This window comes from Leptinotarsa decemlineata, unplaced genomic scaffold (genome assembly GCF_025532065.1).
Source record: "Leptinotarsa decemlineata unplaced genomic scaffold, Ldec_3_MD MMD2_P_RNA_scaffold_14, whole genome shotgun sequence".
NCBI lineage: Eukaryota > Metazoa > Arthropoda > Insecta > Coleoptera > Chrysomelidae > Leptinotarsa > Leptinotarsa decemlineata.
Window position 1 is genome coordinate 7,839,706 of NW_027412528.1, and position 23,513 is coordinate 7,863,218.

Genomic DNA, 23,513 nt, shown 5'->3' on the forward strand with positions numbered 1-23,513 from the left:
ATATAAATTGACGAGAAAGTTATATATGTATAGGAATTTTTATGGGTTTGACAAATGTCATACCTTCACATAAATGTAATCAATGTCAGTTCTCTTATTCATACAATCAGAAGACTTATCAATTTCAACCATTTCAAGAAAAATGCGTTTGTAAATATTTTTTTCTGAAATGGTTGAAATTAATACGTCTTCTGATTGTATGAATAAGAAAACTGACATTGATAATATCAGCAATATATACAGTAACTTACTGGAACTACATCAAAAACATAATAATAATGAAAATCGTATCAATCAATAACTCTTTCTTCAGAGTCAAAACTTATGAAATCATCATACCCATTGAAAAATGACATTTATGTGAAGGTATGACATTTGTCAAACTCATTAAAATTCCTATACATGTATAACTTTCTCGTCAATTTATATGCTCAATTTATTGTTTTTCGCTCATTTTTACTGTGAATATGATTTGTAATGTTATTCAATGGCTCAACTCATTGAATTATAGGACACGAAGAAGTTTCCCATTAGAAGCGAAAGCTTGGCTAAGTAAAGCAGAGTTTCATTTTTGATTTTTTGACTGAGGCCCAGTTGTACAATCGTGGTTTAAGCCGAGGTTCACATGAACCAGGTTCAAAAATGAACTCGGCTCAAAAACGTATTTTGTTGTTCATACAATATTTGAGCTAAGTTCTTCGAAACCAAGTTCACGGAATAAAACCATAGGTTGGTATTATTGGCGCATGCGTATTTTCAATTCATGCGTTGAAATTTTCTCATAACCACGTTTTTGACACAAAACAGTTGTGTAATTTTTGACTAATACTAATAGCAAATAACAAGTTTTTCATTATTCTGTGGAGTGAACGGTGATAAACTATATGGAAGAATTTCTTATCAGAAATTTTACAATATTGTTAGACTCCTGACTTCCGAGGTAAGCAATCAGTGTCAGATGAAAAATATTTTATATTTTCTTGGGTCATATTCTTACTTATATGAATTTTTATAGTAGACAATGGAAACATCTTCAGAAAGCAAACACCAAAGAGCAACAAACTTCAATTCAAAAGAAGAAGCAGTTTTGCTTAGTATTGTTACAAAATATAAGGGAATTATTGAAAATAAAAAAACAGACAGTAACAATAATAAACAAAAGCGTGAATGTTGGGAAAAAATTGAAGTACAGTTTTCAACAGTCACAGTGGTGAGGTCTTCAGAGATTGGAACACGTTAAGGAAAAAATATGAAAACATTAAAAAAAGGAGTAAAAGAAAAATAGCAGATGCAAAATGTCATGTAATGTCTACTGGAGGAGGCCCACCGAATAAACCAATTGAAGTCAATGATGTTGACATACTTGTAAGGGATATTTTGGGCAGTAGAGTTGAAGGACTGCAATCTGAGTTTGGAGGTGATGCATCTATTTCAGGAACAGGTTAGTTATTACCATCTTTAACAGAGAATTGTGTTTTATTCATTCATTCAAATTTCATTCAAGACTTTCTTACTGAAATAGCAATATGTCGCTAGGATAACTTTGATTTCCTTTGTTTTTAGAATTTATAACAATTGAATGTGAGGATAATGATATCTCTTTTGGAATACCTGAGGTGATACCAAATAATGATTTTACGGAGGAAGAATATGCCATTCAAGGTAAGATACTACACAATTATTTTAATGAAATGAATAAGGTATACTTAATGCCACATTTAGAAATATCGTTTACCAGAAACTTACTTTTTTTCAAGGACAATTGGAGAATACACAACATGAAACAAAGAGAATGGATCAGTCCAAATCTACTCCCGACAACTTAAGGACCCCAAAATCTAAGGTTCTTATTTCAGGTAGGTAAACATGTACTTTTTTGAGATGAGCATCAATAGCCGATGTTTCAAGTACGATGTCGATGTTTTTTTGCCATCCAAATGTTCCATGTTGTTGGTATATCTCGATGGTATTGTTTTGAACTACCATCAATGTTTTGTACAATGGTACATATAGAATTTAGTGACGGGATAATTCGAATGGAAAATGATTATTCGATTCTTGCAATAATCACTTTTTGTCGACTACTTTAACATTTTGGTTGGATAATTATTGTCGATTTCTTTCTTTTGGGTAAAAGAATTATTAAGCAACACTTTGCGGAGCACTATTTTATTTTATAAGAACCAAAGAAATTACAATACTTTTTAACATGAGACTAAATCAACGACTAACTTTCTATTATTTTCAACAACATTGACGTTTGACAACTGACTACTTAATGAAATAGTTTCATTGACATTTCAACACCCTCCCTCAATGAAATTATTTCATCCTATTCTCATACAAATATAACTAAGTACTTAAACCTAAACCCTTTTTAAAGTTCAAAAATTTTATTGTTGATAAAGGTTTCGTTAAACCATCAGCCAGCTGGTCTTGACTTTTTATATAAACTATTTTAACTAAACCTTCATCTATTTTTTCTTTAATAAAGCAGTATTTTATATCTATGTGTTTTAATCTTCTATTGTTTTCAGGATTTTGTGCAATTTTGATTGCAGACTGATTATCTTCAAAAATTGTTGTTGGTATGTTCAATGAAAATAAAGAAAAATCTGACACTACTTTACGTAACCAACAAGCTTCACTTATAGCTAACGTAAGAGCACACAATTCAGATTCTGTGGAAGATATGGCTACAGTTTGTTGTTTTTTACTAGCCCACATTATTGTACAAGCATTAAGTTTGAAAATATAGCCTGTAGTAGACTTTCTATCAAATACATCCCCTCCCCAATCTGAATCAACTTATCCACACAAAATATCAGATGTACAATCAGTATTGAAAACTAATTTCAAATCAAGAGTCTTCTTAACATAACGAAGTACTCTTTTCAAAGCTTTATACACATTTTCATTAGCTTTATCTTGAAATCTACTCAACATTGTTACACTTTCACATAAATCGGGTCGTGTACCCATAACAGCATACATAAGACTACCTATTATTTGTCGGCATTTTTTAACCAAATTTTCATTGAGTGTGCCGTCTTTCAAAGTTTTAAAATCGAAATTTGAATCTAGCGGTGTTGACATAGGTTTACAGTTTAACATGCCATATTTTTCTAATACTTGTTTTAAATAAACAGTTTGATCCAATTCTGTACAACCCAGCTTTAAATTCTGTTTTACATTGATTCCTGAATATTGTGAAATTTGACCTAAATCGCTCATAGAAAAAGTTTTGGATAAAATATTTTTTGCATTATCAACTTCTACCAAATCTGTTCCTAACAATAATACATCATCTACATAAAGTAAAATATATGTTTTACTCTCACTCAAAATCTTGGAATATAAGCAAAAATCGTTTTCTGATCTAACAAATCCTTCCTTTTTCATTAGATTATCAAATTTTATATTCCAACATTTTGGTGATTTTTTAAGGCCATATATAGATTTGTTCAACTTACAAACAGTATCTGAATTAATTTTATTTTCTCCAGGAAGAGACATATATACCTCGTCAGTTATTTCTCCATATAAAAATGCACTCTGTACATCCATTTGGTATACGGGTAGTTTTAAATGATTTGCTAGTACCAATAAAATTCTAAAGGTGCATAATTTTGCCACTGGGGCATAAATATCATATAGATCATCACTGACTTCTTGCTGAAAGCCTCTGGCTACAAGTCTTGCTTTATATTGTCCATCATTTTTAATCTTCAACACCCACTTACTGTCTATCACCTTTTTGTCATCTGGCCATGGTACTTCAGTCCATGTGTTGTTCTTTTTCAACACATTCAACTCTTTTTCCATTGCTTCTTTCCAAAAAGTGGAATTTTCTTCTGTTACTATATCCTCTATGTTTATTTTTTCTTCTTGTACACTGTAAAAGCATGTTTCATAATCATCTAGCCATGTAGGTCTTTTAATTGACCTTCCTCTTCGTACTTCTTGTTTCATTGTGTTCCATTGTTTCTGTGCTTTCATTTTCATCACTTTCTTGGTTCTCACAAATTTCATTATAACTAATTTCTTGCATATTTACTATCTGAGTATTTTCCTGTTCATTTTCTTCCAATTCTTTTCCTACTTCTTCAGTACCATGTAAGTCTTCATTATTTTCCAACTGATTTTCACAGTCAAGGGTTATTAGTTTTTCATATTTCTTTTGTACTTCTTGTTCTTCTGCCAGTATTACAATATCCCTGTGTATTTCCACTTTGTTTATGTACGGAAAATATATTCTATATCCTTTTACTTCATCGCTATATCCGACTAAGATCCCTCTTTTACTTTTAGGATCTAGTTTTTGACGTTTTTCTTTAGGAATATGTACAGATACCCGAGATCCAAACTCCATTAGAAATGAAATATCAAAATCTTTTCCATTCCATAAATTAAATGGGGTTTTACCACTGTGTTTACTAATAGCAACTCTGTTCAATACAAAAACTGCTGTGTTTATGGCTTCAGCCCAATACTTTTTTCCAAGTTTTTTGCTATATATCATGGTACGTGCGGCTTCCACCAATGTCCTGTTTTCGCGTTCTGCTCTGCCGTTTTGCTCCGGTGTGTAAGTACAGGTTTTTTCATGTTTTATTCCATACTTTTCTGTCAATCCCTGTACCTCTTTTTTTATGAATTCCAGACCATTATCTGTCCTTAAACTGTCTGAGTTTCTACCATCTTTATTAGATGTTCTAATTTTTTTGATGTTTCTGATTTATGTTTCAGGAAGTATATTATTCTGTAACTTGAGTAATCGTCCTTTACAAGTAAAAAATACTTTGATCCTCCTATAGATTCAGTTTCGAAAGGGCCACATAAATCTGCATGCATTAATTGGCCTATTTCCGTTGCCCTCGATTCACTCTTGGTGAAAGATAGTCTATGCTGTTTACCGAGTAAACAATCTTCACAAAAAGGCTTCTTTCGCTTTTCATTGTAACTTATTTGATTTTTCCTTAAAATATCTTTTACTTGTTCACAATTCAAATGTGACAGTCTTGAGTGCTAATCATTTAGGTTTATAGCAACGTTGCTTTGTGAAATGTTGTTTTCTTTCTGATATCTAAACATCATTTTGAAAAACTTTCCTTGTCTCAGTGCAATGGCTCGTACTTTGCCCTCTCGGTCTATAATTTCACTCTTTTCTTTATTGGATCTCAAAGTGAAACCTTTATCTAATACTTTTCCGACAGAGAACAGGTTTATTTTAAATTCTGGAACAAATAATACATTGTTGAGCTCAGTTTTTACCCAATATTCTCCGTTCCATGCTTCAACTTCTACTTTTCCGACTCCAATTGCCTTCACTGTAGAGCCATCACCCATTTCTATCAATTTTTTTATTGTATTGTTCAAAGTTACAAATTCTTCAGGGTCAAAACATATATGGTCACTCGCACCGCTGTCCATACACCAGTCTTGGTTTGAGAAGTTAGATACACCTATTAACGCTAGAGATTTAGCATCCTCACTCGATTCACTTGAAACGATGAACGCATTTGAATTATCGTTGGTATTTTTTTGTTGTGTACTTTCATTGTCTTTCTTTTTCTTGAACCAACATTCTCCAATCAGGTGTCCTTTTTTCCTACAATAATGACATTCTTTCATTCTTCTTCCTTCTTTTCGTTCAGGGCAATGCTTTTTGATATGTCCAGTCTTATTACAACTATAGCATTTCACTTTGTTTTTGACTTATACCTCAGTTCTCTTTCCTGCTGATAAAGCAGTCGCTTGCTCTACCTGTTTTGTTCTTTCCTCTTCAATCAGAAGTCTCGATGTCAGTTCTTTGAGGGTTTGCTTGTCAGCTGCTGTGGACTCCCATGCAGACACGAAATGTTTAAGATTGTCCGGAAGTGACATCAAGATTTTGGTTATCAACATTTTGTCGCTGAGTTCTTCACCTAACTGTTTCAGATTTCCTTTTATTTCTTCTAACTGCGAAACAAAATCGGCTATTTCTCCCTTGTAGTCTAATCCGAAGAACCTTTGTTGTAGTAAATGCACACTGACCTGCGATTTATGTTCATAAATTGATTGCAGTTTTTCCCACATCTGAGCAGCTGTTTGGCAGCTTAAAATGTGTGTGAGGGGCCTCTCGTCAATCCTTGCAGCGATTATTTCTTGCGCTCTGGCATCTTTTCTGTCCCACTCAGTGTTATTAAGTTCGGTCATTGACCTTTGGCATGTTCCCATGGCTATGTCATATAGGCCCTTGGATTTCAGCATAATAATTGTCTGGAACTTCCATGTGGTCCAATTGTCTCCTGAGAACCTGATACTTGCAGCTCCAGTTTTTTTGTCCATTTTTTAATCGACTTCAATAAGTTTTTTTTTTCTTTACGTGTCACGTTCCCGCCAACTTCTGGAGGTTATATTGAAAAAAAAACTTTTTTTTACCCAAAATATTTGATTACAGCCTGACTGGGCCCATAACCTATTGTCGATTTCTTTCTTTTGGCTAAAAGAATTATTAAGCAACACTTTGCGGAGCACTATTTTATTTTATAAGAACCAAAGAAATTACAATACTTTTTAACATGAGACTAAATCAACGACTAACTTTCTATTATTTTCAACAACATTGACGTTTGACAACTGACTACTTAATGAAATAGTTTCATTGACATTTCAACAATAATATTTAGTAAAATAAAACCTACTGACCGAAAAATAACGTTTCAATTTTACTTTCAGGCGAGTCTGGGAATAAGTATGAGTATGAAACACTTTGTAGTAAAGTAAGTCACTGGGCAGAAGCCAAATCCAGTTTAGAGCAAATCAAAATTTCTCAGATGGAGAAAGAACACAATTTGAAATTGAAAATAATGAAAGATTAATCAGAAGCTGAAATTGAAATGATGAGAAAGGAGACAGAAGCCAGGATTGACAAGTCCAGAAAAGAACTGGAGGTAACTCTGGAGGGTATTAGGGAGCAAAACAATTTAAAAAAGGAGATTTTGTTATTAGAAAAACATTTTCTTCTTTTGAAAAAGTCGCAAAATTATGAGATGCCTAAAAAATTATAATTTTTCAAAGTAACAGGATAGTTTTCTATGTTCATTCTTTGTATTTATTTGGAAAAATGGTAAAATAAATGTTTGTGAATGAATCCTATCCAGTGTTTTATTTGTTGCTTAACAATGTACTAAGCAGGAGGAAATAGAAAACGATATAGGCCTTATATTTGGATTTATTTTACAAATTACTGAAATAGTCATTAATCAATTGATGCCTCACTACATTGTTAAGATTATTCATATCATTGATATTGATATGGTTATCCACATCATTGACAAAATCTATGGCAGCTTCTTCTTCCTCATTAATAGGTGGTACAGGTTCATCAAAAAGCTTGCAAATGTTTTCCAAAACTGCTGTAGCAATAACAACTGCTTCAACCTTTCTCAATGACAATCGTATACCAAAAGCTAGTATCGGAAACCTCCTTTTCCACTGCCCAAATTTCCTTTCTATGCAATTTCTGGTTCTGATTTGAGATTCATTAAAAAGTTGTTCGGCTCTGATTTGTGGATTTCCAAGAGGTGTTATCATATACTGTTTTATTCCATACCCACTATCTCCAACCAGAACATAATCATGAAACTCATTGTTTTCAAACTTTGCCCTAATATTTGAGCTGGCAAATATATGAGAGTCATGACTGGAACCTGGCCAATGACATATTACATCTTGGAACTTGCAGTCTGCATCACATATTGCCTGAACATTGAAAGAAAAAAATCCTTTTCTGTTTCTATAGACTTCCGCATTATCACCACCTGGAGATAATATTTTTATGTGAGTGCAATCTACTGCACCAATACATTTTGGAAATTTGGCTATATTGTAGAATTTTTGGGAAATATTTCTACATTCTGCCTCAGTAACTGGCATTTTTATATATTCTCCATACATATGTGCAATAGATCTGGAAACTTTCGAAACTATTCTACTTGCAGTTCCTTTATCCAAACCAATAAAGTCCCCAACTGTTTGCAAGAAGTTACCTGTAGCAAAATATCTCAGTGTAACTAATACCATTTGCTCTGGTGTTACAGCATGGTTTCTGAAAAAGAAAAAATAAAATTTCAATATATATTGCTGAGCTTAAATATGTGTATTGGTATGAAATAACAAACCAATAATAGTAAAAAAAAGTTAACTATACCTATCAGTTGGTGACATAATTTGTTCTCGAATTCTTTCAATCACGAATCTTGATACTTGTTTCGATAACCTAAACCTTTGAATAAATTCATCAGCAGTTAGAATATCAAAGTAGTTTTTTCTCTCCTGGAAGTGGGGATGTTTCCTTCTCACATTTCCTAACATTTCCACCACATCCACAAAATCCTCGTCATCTGTTAACTCTTCCAAGTTAAGAAAATGATCAATTCCTGCCATTAATCAATAGTATTTTCAGTACAGTGCACAAAATATTTTATTCAATGAAAAATGTGAGGTTATAAAATGCTAGAACCGAGTTTAAGCCTAGAAATATGATAGCTCAAGTGAACCTACATATTTTGGTAATCCGGAACTAGGTTCAAACTTGAACTGCAATTGTACAACAAATAAAATTATATAAACTTGGTTTAGACTTGAACTTCCTTTGAACCACGATTGTACAACTGGGCCTGAGAGACCCTGTTAATCTATTCTACCGTACATTTCTCCAGTCGCTAAGATTATCCACTATTATATATATATATATATATATATATATATATATATATATATATATATATATATATATATATATATGGAATCAACTGTAACTCTTTGATTAATTGCACCAGCGGCAAATGCCAAGTCTACTTCTTCAAAATTTCAATAAATTGACAAGTGATGTGTTTCTAACCTAAGATCGCCACGTTCATTCTCAAATAAATTTTTTTTATGATTACTCCTCATTTAACGTATATACAGGGTGTCCCTGGACTTCCTCTTTTCCTCTCGGGAATGTATAGATGGGGTCAAAATATCACCAGTACTTCATATAACTTTTTTTCCTAAAATCCTTCGTTACCAAGTAACGGGCCCTCGAAGTTACAAAATGAAAAATGTTTTTCTTCGATAACTTTTCAAGTGAATATTCAAAATCATCCAAATTTTGGTAATTGACTAAACAAATGAATTCCTTCGATGAGCTTTCATGCAGGAGTCAGTTGTTTTGCTACAAAGTCAGGAACGGAGTACCCCCGATGGTCCACACCCCAAAACTTTGAAATGACAGATATTTTTCAATATTTTTCAACAAATTAAGGTTACTTGGACAATTTTATGAATAAAAGTACTCGTGTGGAAAGTCGATCGGAGCAACGAGTCTTGATAAAAATGTAGTTTCACTCGACGACATCAAACCCGCTCGTCCACCATTATTTGAAATGAATAATTATCAAAGCAGAAATAATAATGATAACGTTAATTCAACAACATTTATCCTGAGATGTCTACCATTATTCGAAAATATTAGTTTTTAAGGAAAATGGAAATGATAGGTGAAATGTTCATAACGAATTTTTATAATGCAAACACGTTTAACTAACGAAACTCAAGAGCCTCAAGAGCAAACTGAAATGAAAAATCCGCTACAGAAACTGCTCGATATGACCACCTTCTCTTTCTATACATTTTCTTAGTCTGCGAAGACACCCTCTCTGTACTTGAAATAGCATTCCAGGGTCGTTTCGTATGGCTTCACAATGTAATGTTATTCTATTCAACAATGCATCTCTTGTGTGAATAGGTGTAGCGTAAACAAGGCTTTTTAGATGCCCCCACAGAAAGAAATCCAATGGATTTAAATCCGGAGACCGCGATGGCCATGAATATGGCCCACCTCTACCAATCCATCTATTGTGGAAAATATGGTTCAGATGGTCACGCACAATCAAACTAAAATGAGGAGGAGCGCCATCATGCATAAACCACATATCTCTTCGCGTTTGAAATGGAACATGTTCCAAAAGTCCATTCAAATCGTTCTGAATGAACTACAAATAACGTTCTCCATTCAATCGGTCCTGTAGAACGAATGGTCTTATAAGATGGTTTCCTATGATACCAGCCCAAACATTCACGTTGAATTTCCGTTGGTGTTTGGTTTGCAATATCCCATGGGGATTTTCTTCGGCCCATATATGGAGATTATGAGAGTTGATAACTCCATCTCTACTGAAACCTGCTTCATCAGTGAATAAAACTCGATTAATAAAAGTCATATCCTCTCTTTGCCTATCCATGAACCAATTGGCATATTCCAGTCGTGCTGGAAAATCTTGAGGTGTCATGGCATGTACCTTCTGGATGTGAAATGGGTGGAGCAGTTGTTCCCTAATTATTCTAACTATTCGGCCATATCAAAACAATTCAAAATATCCTATAGAATATTGACAATACAATGATAGTCATATGACAACGCACCACTCAACAAAACAAAATCGCATTCCAGTTTCTCATTTTTTATCAAAACTTTCTAAAAGGTTTTTTTGTCAACATCTGTGAAAGAAACGGAACATAATTATTCCCTGGATATTTTTCACCTGATCATGTGCAGCCGTTTTTGTAGTTCATTCGTTTGCTTTTTATTAGTATAGTAAATATTTTTTCCGATGTGCGTTTTTTCAGCTAAATTTAGATTCGTGTTAAAAAAATTCTCTCATTAAATTATAATTATCAGTGAAACTCCTCAACAATTTAGCTGTGAAGAAGAATTTGAAACATTCGAATGTTGAGTTTCATGAGATTCAGATAACTGATCAACACGAAACGTGATTATTCCACACGTATTATGTACATACAAAATATGGAATGAATTCGATATTTCATAGTAGAGTAGCTTGTTAGTTTAAAAACACCACGAATCTACAGAACTTGATATTTCCTTTGAAAAAATATCTGCTATCACAATTGTGACTTAAACTTCCATATAGGTACTGTACTTTTTGTTTACGACTTCATTTTAGCATACTTTGTATTATTCCTGTTTTAAATGTTGTTGAATTAACGTTATCATTATTATTTCTGCTTTGATAATTATCCATTTCAAATAATGGTGGACGAGCGGGTTTGATGTCGTCGAGTAGAACTACATTTTTATCAAGACTCGTTGCTCCGATCGACTTTCCACACGAGTACTTTTATTCATAAAATTGTCCAAGTAACCTTAATTTGTTGAAAAATATTGAAAAATATCTGTCATTTCAAAGTTTTGGGGTGTGGACCATCGGGGGTAGTCCGTTCCTGACTTTGTAGCAAAACAACTGACTCCTGCATGAAAGCTCATCGACGGAATTCATTTGTTTAGTCAATTACCAAAATTTGGATGATTTTGAATATTCACTTGAAAAGTTATCAAAGAAAAACATTTTTCATTTTGTAACTTCGAGGGCCTGTAACTTGGTTACGAAGACTTTTAGGAAAAAAAGTTATATGAAGTACTGGTGATATTTTGACCCCATCTATACATTCCCGAGAGGAAAAGAGGAAGTCCAGGGACACCCTGTATATATTGTAGCTTTCACTTAATTCATATGTCTTGTAATTTTACAGTTGTTACTTGTTTTTATCATGATCACAACGTTCATATTTTAATTTTAACTCAACTCAATTGCGACCAATCTCACTAACATTGTAAGTATTCGTCTATTAACTTAAGTTCTGTATTAATTCAAAATCCATCATCTCAGCTCCCTGATGATGACAATAACCATTGTCGAAATATTGGAAATATAATGTTATAAGAGTACACTATATATATATATATATATATATATATATATATATATATATATATATATATATATATATATATATATATATATATATATATATATATATATATATATATATATATATATATATATATATATATATATATATATATATATATATATATATATATATATATATATATATATATATATATATATATATATAGCTGCGTAAACGCAAGCGAAACATAAGTGGAACCACCTATTGGTGTGACACCAATAGGTATTAATGCAGCTTGACTGCATTAACCTTTCTAGATTTTTATATATATATATATATATATATATATATATATATATATATATATATATATATATATATATATATATATATGTTCGAGAAGAGCAATGGACTGTATTTGTTTAGGTACAAGTCGCTTCAAGAGGAAGAATTCCACTTACCTTTTTGGTATTGCTGTGGCACACATACACGCGTTTTTTCTGGTTGGTTTCTACCGATCGGATTCTTGAATTGTACTGATCCCTTTTTGCTTTGAATCCTCGCGTTTCGTCGAATTGGCACCAAAATACAGTGGCGTTACGACCTCTTGGAGATTAGGGGAACGCGAGGGATTATATTAATAACAGCGGATGAGGTTGCTACTAGTGAGTTGTGTATACAATACGTAACATACCGACCACCAAAAAATTAATGTTTTTTATAGACTACTTGTGAAAAAGGAAAAGAAAAATTATTATATATTCATAAATATAGTGAGAAAAGTTTAATCAAAATTAAAAATTTACCAACAAAAAAAATAAAAATTGGCTGAGAAGGGTTTAAAACTTTGGTAAAGGACACACCTTGCTCACAGGTCTTTTCAGGATTGTCCCTTGAGAATTTTTTACTGATACTACTCTCGTAATACCGTCAGCACCTGGGTGCAATTGCGTAATGCGACCGCGAGTCCATTTCATGGGAGGATTATGATCCTCTTTCAAGAGAACTATTGTACCGAGTTCTATTGGGGTAGATGGCTCAAGCCATTTACTACGTTGCAGAAGAGTATGCAAATATTCCTTGTGCCATCTCTTCCAAAAATCTTGCTGAAGACGTTGCACCATTTGCCATCTTGAAAGACGCCCCAAATGAATATTACCAAGATTGGGTTCTGGTACTGAATTGAGAGGTGCTAATGTTGAAAAATGCCCTGGAGTAAGGACTGAATCATCGTTGGGATCAGAACTAAGACTGCAGAGGGGTCTCGAGTTCAACAAGGCTTCCACTTGCGTGACGACCGTAGACAACTCCTCAAACGTGAGAGTCTGATCTCCAATAACTCTGAAGAGGTGCGTTTTAAAGGATTTCACCCCAGCCTCCCATAGACCACCGAAATTGGGAGAGGAAGGGGGGTTGAAATGAAACCGTATTCCTTCTTGGCCGGAAACTTGTTGCATGATTTCAGATAATTGCCTTGCAGCTCCCTTAAAATTTGTTCCACAATCTGAGTAAATGTCCGAACAGAGTCCTCGCCGAGATACGAAACGTCGTAAAGCTCCGAGGAAGGCATCAGAGGAAAGATCTGAGGTAAGCTCTAAGTGAAGAGCCTTTGTTGACATGCAACAAAAAATGCAAATGTAAGATTTAGTTACCTTTGCACCACGCATCCTAGTAGAAGTAGTTCGAAACGGGCCACAGAAGTCTATTCCAACATGAGAAAAGGGTTTCAGTTCGGATATTCGGCATTTAGGAAGATTACCCATTGGTTGTTGAACCGGTTTCGGGTTGAGACGGAAGCATTTATAACATTTTGAGATAATTCTTCGAATAGTCTTACGTGGGGATATAATCCAGTAGCGTTGAGACAAAATGAAATGCAAGGTCTGAAGGCCGGGATGGCAGTACTTAGAGTGCGTATACTTTATCACTAAAGTTGTGAAAATATGAGTACTGGGTAAAAGAATAGGGTGTTTCTGCTCATGCGTTATATCTGAATATTTTAGGCGCCCACCTACTCTTAGAATTCCTTTATCATCAATAAAGGGACTGAGTTTTCGAAAGGGTTTCGGTAAAGGTCTTTTCCGGTGGATTAAGGCTAATTCGGAGGAGAATGCTTGTTGCTGAGTGACTTTTATTAGAAGCTGAAGAGCGAATTCCATTTCAAAAAAGAGATATGAGATGAATTGAGGGCAGATAGGTCTGCAGCAAATCGAGTCTGTTTTGTTCGAAGGTAAATGAAATGTAATACATAGCAAATAATGCGCTGAATCTTGGTGAGCGAAGGAAAATGTGATATTAAACCGTTAATGACATTTTCGTCTACAACTGAGATCAAAACAGATTTTCGTTGTTCTTCACATATATTAGATAATTCACCAGGTTGGACTGAACTTTCGGGCCACTTGTGGCGAGGAAGTGAGAGCCAAGATGGCCCCGACCACCATAAGGAATTGGTAACCAGTTCCACGGGGGACAGTCCTCTGGAACCGGGATCGGCAGGATTTTCCGTTGTAGACACGTGCGCCCAGAGAGAAGGGGGAACCTTTTCTTGTATTTGGGTAATTCTATTTGCGACAAAAGTTGTCCATTTGTGGGGAGAACTGCGTAACCATGCAAGGACAACCATAGAGTCAGTGTAAGCATTAATTGAGGAGATTTTAAATATTTCACCATAAGTTTTTAAAGTGAAATCCAGCAATTGGGAGAGAAGCAAGGCTGCGCAAAGTTCTAAGCGTGGTATAGATATCACCTTGAGTGGAGCAACCCTAGATTTAGCAATGAGGAGTCGAGTTTTAAAGGTATCATTCGAGAAGGTTCTAAGGTAAACCACAGCACAATAAGCCTTTTGAGAACTATCGCAGAAACCTATGATTTCTTGAGACAATGAATTTTGGGGTAGTATTCTACGAGGTATTTGAATAGAAGAAATTTGTGAAAGTTCATCTTTAAATTGATTCCACCGTGCCACGATGGATTCAGGAAGGGGATCGTCCCAATCTACACCAGAAGCCCATAAGATTTGCAAAATAACTTTTATAGACAATGTTACAGGAGTGAGGAAACCTAAAGGGTCATAAACTCTGGCTAAGTTTGAAAGAATCGTTCTTTTTGAGCAAGGTTTGTCAAGGGGTTCAACTTGGTATGAAAAGGAATCAAGCGTGGGATTCCATTGCAGACCTAAGATCTTCAATGTTGTATCCTTTTTCAGATCTAAGTGTAGAGCATCAAATTTCAACAATTCTGGAGCTAAGTGGGAAAGCAACTGTGGTGAATTACTGGCCCACTTACGAATTTCAAACCCAGATTCACCTAATATGTGAATTAAATCAGCTTGTAGATTCAACGCTTCAGAGACAGATGAGCTGCCAGTGACGATATCGTCAACAAAGACATCCGTTTTTAGAACTTCACAGGCCTTTGGATATTTAGATTGATATTGATTGGCAATTTCGTGGATTGTGCGAATGGCTAGGAACGGTGAACTTGAAACGCCAAAAATGACGGAATTGAGTCGGTAATCTTTAATATTTTCATCAGGAGAAAATCTCCACAAAATTCTTTGAAAATCTCTATGGGATTCTTTCATCAGAATTTGCAAAAACATGTGCTTGAGATCGGCTGTAAAGCAAACAGCGTGAGTACGGAATCGTGACAAGAGGACACAAATGTCGGGCTGGAGCTTGGGTCCAGTTAATAACGTATCGTTTAAGGACAAGTTATTAGAGCAACGGGATGAGGCATCAAAGACAACTCGAAGTTTGGTGGTAGTGCTCTCAGGCTTCAGAACGCAGTGATGGGGTATGTAATAATGAGAAGGGGAAGGAGTGATATCGGAAATGAGTTCCATGTGATTGAGAGATAGATATTCGCGCATAAAATCGGAATATTGGGAATAAGTATTAGGGTCATTGCGTAGTCTACGTTCAAGTGAGAGGAAACGCTTCAACGCAATATCTCTGAAGTTAGGGAAAGTTGGCTCTACAATTTTAAATGGAAGAGCAACGCAAAAGCGACCAGAACTATCACGAGATACCGAGGATTTATAGAGCTCCTCTGCCTCCATATCTTCTTTTGTGAAAGAGGGTGCAGCAGGAACTTGTTCCAGTTCCCATAATGATTTAACCGAGTTTTCTAAGGAAGAGTCTATAAAGGTTGAAATTGAGATTACTGGGGAGGAAGAAGATACACCGAGCTTTCCCATAATAATCCATCCGAAAATGGTATCTAGGGCGACTGGTTTATCAGTATTTACGACGTGAGAAGAACCTTTCAGTATGTGAGCAAATATATCAGCTCCGAGCAACATATCTATAGGTTGTGAAACATTGAACGTTGGATCAGCTAATTCAAATTTAGATAAATCGAGAAAATCATTTCTATCAATGGTTTGTGAAGGAATATTAGAGCAGATTGAAGGTAACACAACAAAATCAAGATTAAATAAGGGTTGAGATTTATTACATGGTTTTATAGTACATGATAACCCTTGGGAAGCGTGAGTCGTTGTTCGTCCAACTCCTCGTATTTCTAGAGACAATTTGTGACGAGCTAGACCAAGTTTTGTGCTACATTTACTCGTAATAAAATGACTTTGGCTTGCGCTATCCAGGAGAACGCGAACCCTTTTATATTGACCTCGACTATCAGCTACATCTACGATGGCAGTGGATAAAAGAATAGTTCCTGGATTGCTAGTGGGTACGCTAGCCGTTAGAGTTTGAGACGACCTTTCATTTGAGCTTCCAGTAGAGATATTTGAATTTTGAGCAGAGTCATTGGAGTTTGAGTTAGTTTGAGAAGTCGTAATAGCGGTTTGAGATTCTTGTTTACTAGGCAAATGGAGAAGAGTGTGGTGTCTCCTTGGAGACGGGCAGAGGCGGCAAAAACCTTTAGATGTACAATTAGGAGACGAGTGTTTAGAACCTAAGCAATTTGAGCACCATTTATTTGTTTTTATTAAATTGTAACGTTCCTCTGGCGTTTTAGAGAGAAATTGTTGACAACTGTAAATTAAATGATCTTGATGACACATCTGACAGTTTTGTTTTTTATTAGAATTCACAAAAAATGAAGAACTGGATCGTTGTTTTGGAAGAGAAAATTTATTAGAAGCTTTCAGTTTAGAAGATTCGGGAGCGGCGGAGTTGACTGTATCAATCGCTGAGCAAATTTTGTTCAAAAATGACTCGAGAGTTTAATAATAATGATTTGGTAATAAAGAAGAATTTTCCAACTCAAATTTTGTAGCGGTAGTGGAATCTAAACGATCAAGCATCATGTTAAAGAGGATAAAGTCCCAATGCTCAGTTGGAAAGTTCAAATTCTCCAAAACTGCAATATTTTCATTAAATGTATCAAGAGTTGTCGTAAAGAATGAGAGTCTTCTGGATTAGTAACCTTTTTTGTGTTCACTATGGCTCGCCAATGGGACGTTGCAATAATTCGAGGGTTTTGATATCTTTTTATAAGAGCATTATAAGCTACCATATAATTTTGAGCTGTCAGAGGTGTACATTTAACTAATGCCAGAGGAGCGCCGTTGAGGCAATTAATGAGGTAAGTAAATTTTTCAACATTAGTTATGGTATCATTTGCGTGGACAACAGAATTAAACATATCAATGAATGTTTGCCAAGACCTGGCATCACCGTCAAACTTAGGTAATTCCATTTTGGGGAGCCTCACATTAGAATGGTGATTTATTAGAGCTGGTACTGCTTGTTTATTCTCAAATAACTTCATGTATACCTCTTGTATGTGATAAAAATCGTTTTTAAATTCTGTTACGACACTGTTATGTGATTCAAAATCAGCATTATCTTGAGCTGAGACCAAATTGACTATTGCGAGATGAAGTTTATCGAAATTATCGCGGATTGCATCGATATGTCTAAAGCGACATTTGAAATTGTCGTGAAGGTCAGAATCGGTGAGAGCAGCGTCCGCAACCTTTTTAAGTTTGGTAATTTTGATCACCTCTGTGCTTCGTTGGGCGATATAATTTTTTAGTTTTGCAGCACTTGATGCCATTGTGTAGATGATTTAATGAAAACTATTAACAGCAGATAAATTTAGAGCGAGAAAATTTAGTGAGTGTAAGCGGTACGCACGAAATTACTGGAAAAACACTTAAATTGTAAATAAACAATGATTTTTGAATCAGCTGTTGCCTGGATGAATGCAAACGCACAACAATGAATTCGTGCTGCGTGACCACAATGCGCGTACGGTTCTAACCGCCGAGGTGCGAGAGTGGTACCAATTTTACGAATTATTATTTCTTTTATTAGTACCTGAGAAAAACTTTAATTTTGGCGGAGTAAAAAATGAGGGAGAGAGAAGCAACTTCACTAGTTATCAAACTAATCCGTTGAGAAGGACCAAAAAATGTTCGAGAAGAGCAATGGACTGTATTTGTTTAGGTACAAGTCGCTTCAAGAGGAAGAATTCCACTTACCTTTTTGGTATTGCTGTGGCACACATACACGCGTTTTTTCTGGTTGGTTTCTACCGATCGGATTCTTGAATTGTACTGATCCCTTTTTGCTTTGAATCCTCGCGTTTCGTCGAATTGGCACCAAAATACAGTGGCGTTACGACCTCTTGGAGATTAGGGGAACGCGAGGGATTATATTAATAACAGCGGATGAGGTTGCTACTAGTGAGTTGTGTATACAATACGTAACAATATATATATATATATATATATAAAACATAAATATATATATACATATATATATATATAAAACATAACACTGCTCAAACCAGAGAGTAGAGCCTAGAGGATGACAGTACAACCAGCTGTCGTTCGTCAAATACCCTTTGTCTTCCTTGATTGCATTATCTCAAAAGATGACTAATTGCTGGGATGCATTTTCGAAGAGTAGGCCTTCAATTACACTACTTCACCGAGCTATGTTGTTCATTATACATTTTTATTTTCATTTGTGAAAAAAGTATTTTGTATTATTTTGTAGATCCCAGGAGACATCGAAAAATCAATATGTGATTACAGAGAGAAGATGTTTGACATGAATCAAACTGTGCAACCTTACATCCTGATTGAAGGGCCTAGTCTGCAAGAAATCAAGTCTGTCTATGTGGTAGTTGACAAAATCAGATATCAAACTGACAGTATTCTAAATGCTGTGGATTTGACCTACAAAATATTCCATGTTGCCAATGCTTCCTACCCCGTCCAATCGGAATATTTATGGTTGTTAGTTCAAAAAACTATTTACAAGGTATCAACCCCTCATGACAAAGTTTTTCCTTATATATTACATATTATTGAAAATCTCCAACAAATGTAAATAAGTTTGGGAAAACCTTTGGATGAATATTGTGCGAAAGCATTTTATTATCGTAAAAAAACATATGTTTTCCAATATCGGTTGAATCCCTTATTAATAAAAATGAAATGCCACATATGTGATTCGTCTTTCAACAATCCTAACTTGTATATATCACATCTTAATTATCAACATGATATATCTGACAAATACATTTGTAATGAAGTTAATTGCCACCGTGTATTTAACAGACCAAATGCTTTCAAAAGACACATCATTTTAAATCATTCAGATGGAACTACTGAAGTTCACTCATCTTCATTAACCAGTACAACCTCATCAATAACAACTGTTGATGATTTGGTAAATGTTGAAAATCTCTCCACTCCCGATATTGAATCTTTCATTTCTTCAACCAAACCTAATGTGACGTTAGCACAAAATTCGAAGTTTGATATAGATTCATTTTTTAGTATTTTGCTTTCATCTGTAGAAAAATTCATTGATTTACTTTATTCTTCACTAACACTGAATCGTTCTGTTATACAAGAAATAATATCTGCTACATCAGATTTGTTATCATCAGGAATTTTAACTGTGATCAAGACAAATGTGTTATCTATGAATCAGTCAGAAATTGATGAAGTCTTTACTGCATTGGAAAATCCTTTTAAACATCTTGACACGAAATACAAGCGATTTAAATATTTTGAAAATTCTAATTATTTCATTAAACCTGAACAGTTTTTGATAGGCTCAGTTCCAGAAACACATAGAAAAAATCAAACAATTTCAGTGGGTTTAAAACAGAAAGTTGGGTATTTTGTACCTATCAGAGCACAATTGAAAGTATTACTAGAAACTCTTGGACTTTATACATTGATGACAGAGTATAGAGAAAAAGTTCTCAAAGAGAAACTTTCAGAAGATTCTTTTAAATGTAATATAATGCAAGGTGATTTGTGGTAAATGTATTTAAATGAAGTGAAACATAAAAATGTGTTTCCTCTCATAATATATTTTGATGAATTCGAAACTTGTAATCCTTTGGGAAGTCATGCTGGTGTTTATAAGCAGGGTGCAATTTATTTTTCCATAGCTTCCTTGCCTCAGCAGTATACCACTAGATTAGAAAATATATTTTTAGTAATGTTATTTCATAGTGATGATCGTATCACATTCGGCAATAAGGCAGTGTTTGATATCCTCATTAATGAATTGAAATATTTGGAAGATAAAGGTATCGCTGTCAATTGCAACGGTAATGTGGAACAGGTTTATTTCTCAATGGTATTATTAATTGGTGATAATTTGGGATTACACTCCTTATATGGACTTGTGGAGTCATTTCAGGCTAATTTCTATTGCAGATTTTGTAAATGTCACAAGCATGATATGAAAAAATTATGTAAAGAAGAACAGACACTTTTGAGAACTGTAGATGAATATGATGAAATGGTTCTGGAGAAGTCGTATGGTATTAAGAAAAAATGTGTATTTCATGATTTACCAAATTTCCATATATTTAATAACCTGACATGTGATATAATGCATGACTTATCTGAAGGTGTTCATCGATATGGCTTAGCTAAAGTAATAGAAAGTCTCTTTAGTCAAAATTTTTTTAGTCTAGATTATTTAAACCAGAGGATACAATTTTTCAATTATAATTCATCCGAAAAAAATAAGCCCCCTCCACTAAAAGCCAATCACATAAAAGAGGGATGTATAATTTTATCATCTTCTGAAATGATGTGTTTGGTTTTGAACTTGAGACTCATTGTAGGAGATTTAGTTCCAGAAAATAACGAAGTGTGGGGATATTATCTATTATTATTGGAAATAACAGAAATAGTAATCGCTAGTTCAATTTGAAGTCCCACAATAGAATTACTCAAATCTTTAATAGAACAACATTATCACCTATATGTTCATCTTTTTAAAGATAATTTAAAACCAAAATTCCACTTTTTACTTCATTATCCTAGAATTATTAGCAAAGTCGGTCCACTGTGTAATATACAAACAATCAGATTTGAAGCCAAACATAAAGAACTGAAAACAACTGCCTATGTTACTAGTAGCAGAAAAAATGTTTCACTTACTCTTTCACTAAGATCACAACTCAAGTTTTGTCATCGTGTAATGTCACATCAAGTTTTGAAAGATGTATCACTCTTAGGTAATATATATGAACTCCCGAAAAATGACCAACAATTAAAAAAACTCATAAATGAATTAAATTATGATTTCTGCATCAGTTGGTTTGTGTGCAATGGTATAAGATATAATAATCAGTCTATTTTAATTTATGATATAATTGATAACATTCCCCAATTCTGCCAAATTTTTCATATTGTAGTTTATGAAAATGATATATTTTTCATGATTTCTCCTCTGACCACAGTGAACTTCAATTTACATTTAAGAAGTTATAAAGTTGAGAGTTCCCCAAACTGCTTAAAATTGGCCAAGTTTCTTGATTTTAAAAATAATGTACCTAGTTGTTTGAATCGTTTACCGAATGGTGAAACATATGTTTTTATTTCAAAATCATTATAATTTGGTTTTGTTTCCCTTATTTTTATTCATTTAAGAGACTGAAAATCCAAATATGTTAATGTTTTAGATAGAATTAACCAGCTGTAAAGAATTTTAATTTTTTTTAAATATTTGTAGAAATCCATTATAATTTATTAGTTGTTTGAATAAATTTATTACTAAAATTTCTTGATTTTTATTTATATTTTGTTCAGCAGCTGATTAAAAAATCGTGATACGTGAGTAGATCAATAATCCAGTCGAGAAAATGATACAAATTGTATTTCATGTATTAAGAAATTGGATTGTTGAACAAACTATAATATATTCTCACAATTATTCTATAACTTGATCTATGTCAATTGGAGATTCATGTAAATTCGATCACTGACTCTCTGTATTTCTGATTCTGCCGAAAAGTACTTTTCTCAATACTAAAACTATGTAATGCTTTTTATCTACAAATTTCATGTATAATCGAATCAGCATCAGCAGGAGATAACAACAATCCATGGTCTAATTATCTTTTTTATGGAAAATATTTGACGGTAAAAAACATATTAAAGTTTTAGAGAAGAGAAAAGTAATTTTCAGTAGAACCGATCTGAAGCTCCGTTACTACCAACGAGATGCTGGTACTCAAATCAGTATAATATTTGGTTGATTGAATCCAATAACCAAATTCAAACAAGAGGGAAGGATTTTGATTTGTAACTTTATTTCATTTGGTTCATCATTATTCATACTTATTTTGAACTTTCGAAATGCTTTACTCTATCAGCAAGATACTCACAATGATGTATAAACATTGTTCGTTCTGTAATAACTGCCATTGCGATAGTACCATGAAATACTATTTTATTCATTGAGATCGAGGTCGATCACCCGTTTCTTCAGTGTCGATATTTTTCCAGTGGAAAAGTGCTGCATTACTTTATGACTGTCGGACCTTCGAGCGTCGTTAAAATTCACTTAGACTAAACAAATAAATGTATTGCATCCTGCCGATGATCATACACTTGGGAAGGTTGAAAAAACGCTGATATGAGGTAGCGTAGCTGACGCGAGGGCTTGGGAGTTTCTTACGAGACAGAAAAGGTCGGTCACCGGATCTCGTCGAGACGAGATCAGGGGTCTCATCCCTCAGCCTTTGAGGCTGAGGGAGGTGGCCTAAATAGGAGAGATATTTTGTTTGTAAGCGCGGGGGGCGAAATTTAAGTAAAAATGATAGTGAAATCTTAAGCCGGTATGGGGTACAGGGGAGTTTAAATTAAAAGTGTTGGTGTAGAAGACACACCGGGTCAACGAAACCTATGGTTGACCACGAACCACACAAAAAGGCGTTATGTAAGTGTTTGTTATTTTTTTCTACTAACCAGTTGATATTCAGAGAGAGTTCACATAATATTTTATCTGAGTACACTTTCTATTTACAAATAGGTTACATATTGTGGGGTTCCTAGTGCTGATAGTTAAGCTAGAGTACAATTACAAAAAAAATGGTAAAAATTTGAAGTTATACACCACTCTCCCTGAAGTAAAAGCAAAACTAAAAGTATTTTGTACCGAGTTGGTATGTTTATAGTTGTTTAAGAGTTTGAATTAAATAGTGAATAACACAGTAAACATTTGCGGCGAATTATTTGTTCTATTTTCTCTTGTTTTATTGCAATTCAACATTTTTTATATAAGATTTTACACGTTTTTTTTATTATTTTGTCCATAGAGTCGTATTCTACTTATTATACTTTATATTTGAAACTTTGCACTTTCATTTTCTCTTGGACTGAGAAAAATACCATCCTAGTAGAGTAATATGAAGTTAAGAGAACACAAACAAATAAGAGACCTTTTGTCAATCTATCGAGAAGAGAATAGTGAGGGAAAAGCATTTCAATTAAGATTAAAATTCAGATCTGGAACTACACAATGAGAGAAAAT

At 34.0% G+C, this 23,513-nt stretch overlaps 3 protein-coding genes and 1 long non-coding RNA gene across 4 annotated transcripts in view; 2 read left to right on the top strand and 2 right to left on the bottom strand.

Annotated features, from left to right (window-relative positions):
* The window catches only part of LOC111517034 (uncharacterized), a 27,657-nt gene extending 6,085 nt beyond the window's left edge, over positions 1–21,572 (top strand). Inside the window, exon 7 of the mRNA XM_074177892.1 lies at positions 18,717–21,572. The gene's annotated coding sequence lies outside the window, so the exon portion shown is untranslated. The remainder of the gene's footprint in view (positions 1–18,716) is intronic.
* LOC141482427 (uncharacterized) lies at positions 1,201–2,566 on the top strand. The gene is made up of 4 exons (XM_074175661.1): positions 1,201–1,441; positions 1,564–1,662; positions 1,758–1,856; positions 2,538–2,566. The coding sequence occupies exons 1-4, from the start codon at positions 1,306–1,308 to the stop codon at positions 2,564–2,566; spliced, it is 363 nt and encodes a 120-aa protein (XP_074031762.1). The 5' UTR covers positions 1,201–1,305.
* Positions 3,938–4,372, bottom strand: LOC141482428 (uncharacterized). Its single transcript, XM_074175674.1, has one exon. The coding sequence runs from the start codon at positions 4,370–4,372 to the stop codon at positions 3,938–3,940; it is 435 nt and encodes a 144-aa protein (XP_074031775.1).
* Positions 7,196–8,281, bottom strand: LOC141482379 (uncharacterized). The gene is made up of 2 exons (XR_012465492.1): positions 8,192–8,281; positions 7,196–8,089 (listed from the first exon to the last, which is right to left on the bottom strand). It is a non-coding gene; the product is annotated as an uncharacterized lncRNA (long non-coding RNA).
* Positions 21,573–23,513: the final 1,941 nt, after the last annotated feature.

Coding starts and splice junctions, on each gene's coding strand:
- LOC141482427 (XM_074175661.1), top strand. CDS start 1,306: ATGTCTACTGGAGGAGGCCCACCGAATAAACCAATTGAAGTCAATGAT. Junction 1,442..1,563: donor TGCATCTATTTCAGGAACAG/GTTAGTTATTAC, acceptor CTTTGTTTTTAG/AATTTATAACAATTGAATGT. Junction 1,857..2,537: donor ATCTAAGGTTCTTATTTCAG/GTAGGTAAACAT, acceptor TATTGTTTTCAG/GATTTTGTGCAATTTTGATT.
- LOC141482428 (XM_074175674.1), bottom strand. CDS start 4,372: ATGGAGTTTGGATCTCGGGTATCTGTACATATTCCTAAAGAAAAACGT.